At 43.9% G+C, this 4,199-nt stretch overlaps 1 protein-coding gene across 1 annotated transcript in view; it reads right to left on the reverse strand.

Annotated features, from left to right (window-relative positions):
- FAM188B (family with sequence similarity 188, member B) overlaps window positions 1-4,191 on the reverse strand; it is a 73,651-nt gene extending 69,460 nt beyond the window's left edge. Inside the window, exons 1-3 of the mRNA XM_010151006.1 lie at window positions 4,129-4,191; window positions 2,651-2,770; window positions 1,344-1,552 (exon numbers count right to left, since the gene is read on the reverse strand). Coding sequence (XP_010149308.1) covers window positions 1,344-1,552; window positions 2,651-2,770; window positions 4,129-4,191 — 392 coding nt within the window. The remainder of the gene's footprint in view (window positions 1-1,343; window positions 1,553-2,650; window positions 2,771-4,128) is intronic.
- Between the last annotated feature and the right edge of the window lie 8 nt (window positions 4,192-4,199).

The following is a 4,199-nucleotide window of genomic DNA, read 5'->3' on the forward strand; positions in this document are numbered from 1 at the left end:
TATGAAAGCATGAAAATTGGTACAAAATCACACAGGATTTAATGCAAACCTGCAACTCAGTACTATCTTTCCAATTTGCCTTTAATCTGCCATTTTGTGTTCAGGTGTGTGTGTGTGGGGAAGGTGTATTGGGGTTTCAACTCAAATACCACACTGCGCATGTCTTCCCCGCCGGTGGAGGACTACAACCATAGAGTACCTTCCGGGGTAAAGCAGAGCGGCCCCATAACGCACCACTTCCGGCGCAGTGACGGCCGCTCTGGGCCAGCCGAGCATGCGCTTTGCGGTTTCCCCCGCCCTATCGGTCCGCTCTGCCAACACGCATGCGCACAGCGGCTATAAGTACCGCGGGACGCGGTCGGGATTGTCATGTTATTGGGAGTGTGGTGGGGTGTTCTCTCTGCTACTCGGGATCAGAGGATTCCTCTAAGAGAAAGCTTTTAGCCGTAGTAAGGTGTTCAGGCACTGTCTAGGGCAAAGGGGGAGTAAAGAGGCCGGTGCAAGCTCTGAGGGTGTATGAGGTGGGATAGTGGCAGATGGGGGGAGAGATGATCGCTGACAGCATGCTAGAAGCTGCTGCATGTGAAAAAAGTGAAGCAGCTGATCGTTCTTTTGCGCTGCCTCCTTTTCAAGTGTCAGTTTTGAGCTGGGAGCATCAAAACCTTGGGTCTCTTGCCCGGTGAGGAAGGACTTGCTGGGTTTTGCAAGCACTGACGCTCAGGCATAGCTGCTTTGAGTGTGATGTGTTTTGGATGAGGACTAAAATAAGATTAATTCCCTGAGAGTCAAACCTGGGAATGCAGGTTGCTGTCCTGTGCCCATTTTAAGCTTGCTATTGAAGCACAGTTAGGGCTGTTACTCCACCTTCAGGCATTAATAAATGCAGTTGAAAGACTTGGTTACGTACTCTTTTCAGATATTTTGCAAGAAGTAACTGTTCTTAATGGTGAATTCAAGATAGTAGGCCTTGCCTTTGATTATGTAAGGCATAAATATACCTGTAATTTGAGTGTGCAGATGGTTAGTTTCTCATCAGAATATGCTTAAATTTTAATATTTCCAATTTGCAAGGCATAAAAGCTCAGATTTTGATGTGCCTCAGTGGCTGAAAGACATAGCGAGTTTACCCATCTTTGTAATCAGTAGAGAATATATAAGCATTTTTGAAGGGTGACTTGCATAGCAGATTTTAATAATCTAGAAATTTAAGCTTTGTGTTACTAGGATAACTAATAAAAGATAGTGTAGCTGGAGGTATAAATGATAAAGGCTTTAACACTATATCCCTTAAGTAAAAAAAAATATTGGCTAGACAGGGCAAAGAGAAGGAAGTAAGACTGTACCTATAGGGTTGAGTTTGGCTTTCATCGGGCATGCTGGTACTCCCACGCACATGATCGTCATCCGTGAAGTCGAGTGGATGAGATGTTGAGGTCTTACTTTGAGGAGCTGACAGAGCAGAACTGGAACCGATGCTTCTGGAAGTCCCACGATGCTCAAGGAAGTAATTGGTAATAATTTCCAGAAGTGTTTTCAGTGGGTTCTCCTTTGCCTGTCCAAAAAGAAAGATAAAATTCTTGGTGATTATAGAAACTCTTTTAGTCCTGCTGCAGCCTGACACAGACTATTCTTTTTACACTGTAAGCAGAACACGTTAACTGCTTTCTAGAAATAGCTGCTTGTGGTTTTACCCTAGATGTGGCTATACAGATTACAGGGAGATCAAAGATGTCAGCTAGGGAATGTTAAGAGCTCAAAGGTGTTGATGAAGTAAGCATTGATACAGAAGAAACAACCTGTTTCGGTCATTCCTTAATCTCATTTCGGATAAACATTGTCAAGAATGGTAACTGTGCTAGAATACACCTTTTCTAATGGTACCTGGTAAATATCAGAAGAATGTAGAATGAACTGCAAGTATTTGTAGTAGCTGACTTCAGACAGAAGTATGGAACTGAGAACTCTATTCATGTGCTTGGGATGACCCTTAATAGGGCAACACCCCATTTGTTATACTGTTTTTCAACGGTATAACACTCTGGAAAATGTGTCCTGTGTACATCACAGCAAAAAACCCCACCCCAAAACCACAGAAGTTTAGAGCTTAAATAAAAAATGCTCTGATGTCTGCTATAGTGATGTAACTACACTGGGAGATTTTCTTGAAGTGACTTGTTATGGGATAAGCCTCATGCTGCTTACCAAAAGCATCACAGTGCCTTAAGTCACAAGTGACCTCGAAATGGTAATTATCTATTGATGTCCCTGTGATCAAATATTGCTGTCTATATTTCATTTCAAAGAATAAATGCTGGAAGTGTAATTTTATCTGCCAGGTTTTCTATAAAGTTGCAAATACACATGGGCATGTAAGGGTACTTCCAAAATTTAATAGTCCAGCTATAATGATGGAAAAGGTGAGTAACTCAGGAACTGCCAGGTTCTCAGCTCCATCCCATGAGCTGCAATCTCACCTAAATGATAATCTTGTCTAAAAGCTGAGCTCTCCATTCCTCAGAGAATGTGTGTCGACGGCAATGCAGTCCCAGACACGAGCTTGAGTTCTCTGCAGTTGGACATACACTACGGTCGTGATCTGGTTCCGTGATACATGATGCCACACGTTGGGCAGCATGATCTGTTTCCTTACCTTGTTCTGTTTGTACAAGGAGTGCAGATGTAGGACGTTTCGAAGTTCATTCCTGTTATTGATGCTAAGGGCAGAACGTGGAAGCTCTCGGTCCATTGTAGTGATGGTTTTCTTCAAACCCTGAGAAGGAAGAGTGTGAGATTTCGGTGTTCTTGAGACACTGCAACTTAACTAATGTTTTGTTGTTGACTGTGTTGGATGTAACATGAAACTTCTGGATGGCAGTAATTAGTAACAAGCAAACCCTTAGAACCTGTACTTCAGTGGTACAATCCTGCATTGCTACAGCCCACAGATGTGGGAATAATTAAGGTCGCTATCTTGTCTGTGAGATGGAAATTACCAAACATGAAAAAAAAATAGGATTAGATTTAGGCAACTATGGACAACCCGTGGTAAATAAAGGGTTGTTATTGCTGTTGGCTCTGATGTGTGTTAAAGTTTGGAGGAAGCAGGGGTGCAGAAGCATGAATGGTTATCACTGCCCCTTTTTTTCACTCCAGAGTATATAAATATAAAATACATCCAGCGATTCAGGTGTCAGTTAGTACTAGAGAGCTGTATGGTCTGTTTTACCAGGAGGGCATTCCCTTTCTTTTGATGCTTTTGTTCAGTTTTACCTTTAAAGGTATCTAGCTCAGAAATGTAAAATACCTTTCATTTGAAAAATTCTTGCAATCGGTTGAACTGACAGACTTGAGCTTCTCATAAGCCTGGCAGTAAATGGCAAATCATGAGCTCAGCATCTGAAATTCGGCTGGCAAAGGTTTCAACTTTGTTCACAAACACTGAAAAGGTGCACTTGGAGACTGGGTGCGAAACAGGTGAAGAAAATTGAGGTTCATGCAGTGCTTAATTAGACAGCGGCTGTTTAATTTCTGATATGAGCCAGCTCATTGCTCAGACGGGGCACTGCCTGGGCTGGACATCAGCAAGATCTCCTTAGGACTGAAGGTACGTAGGTGGGTACTTCCACCTGGAATTGTGAAGGTGCCTTTCCAGACTGTGAAAAGTACAATGGCCTCTTCCCTCTCCCTGCACCCCCTCACCCCACCCCGGATCCATCTGCCAAGCTGTTGCTGAAAACCGGGAAAACTACCTTTTAGTATTTGTCCCGGGAAGCTTTGTATGCCTCTTGTACACAGAAGGACGACGGCAAGAGAGGTAATTAATGAGGAAAGCCCCTGAAACAGCATTTCTCTGCTTAAGCTGGGGTTTAGCAGGCGCGTGTGGGAAGGCTGGCGCTTTCCCATCCCAGGAGGAAGCTGGCTGCCTGCCATATCCAGCGATACAAGGTATTGTGGGCAATGTAGTGCAGGTACTTACCGGGAGGCTTGTTACGGTTCCGGTCCAGCAGCTTTAAGGCTGGAAGAAGTGTGTCCCGTCCCCCACCCCACCCCCAGTACTCCTTAATCTTTTTGCACTTCACATGTTGTCATTCTCATTGGTACTATTGGGAGAAAATCGAGACAAGTTACCTTTCTACTGAGAAATTCTCTCACCAGCGATGCAGCCACTTCTTCCACAACGGCGTTGTCCATGCTTAGCC

The sequence above is a fragment of the Eurypyga helias genome, unplaced genomic scaffold, assembly GCF_000690775.1.
Source record: "Eurypyga helias isolate BGI_N326 unplaced genomic scaffold, ASM69077v1 scaffold9944, whole genome shotgun sequence".
Lineage (NCBI taxonomy): Eukaryota > Metazoa > Chordata > Aves > Eurypygiformes > Eurypygidae > Eurypyga > Eurypyga helias.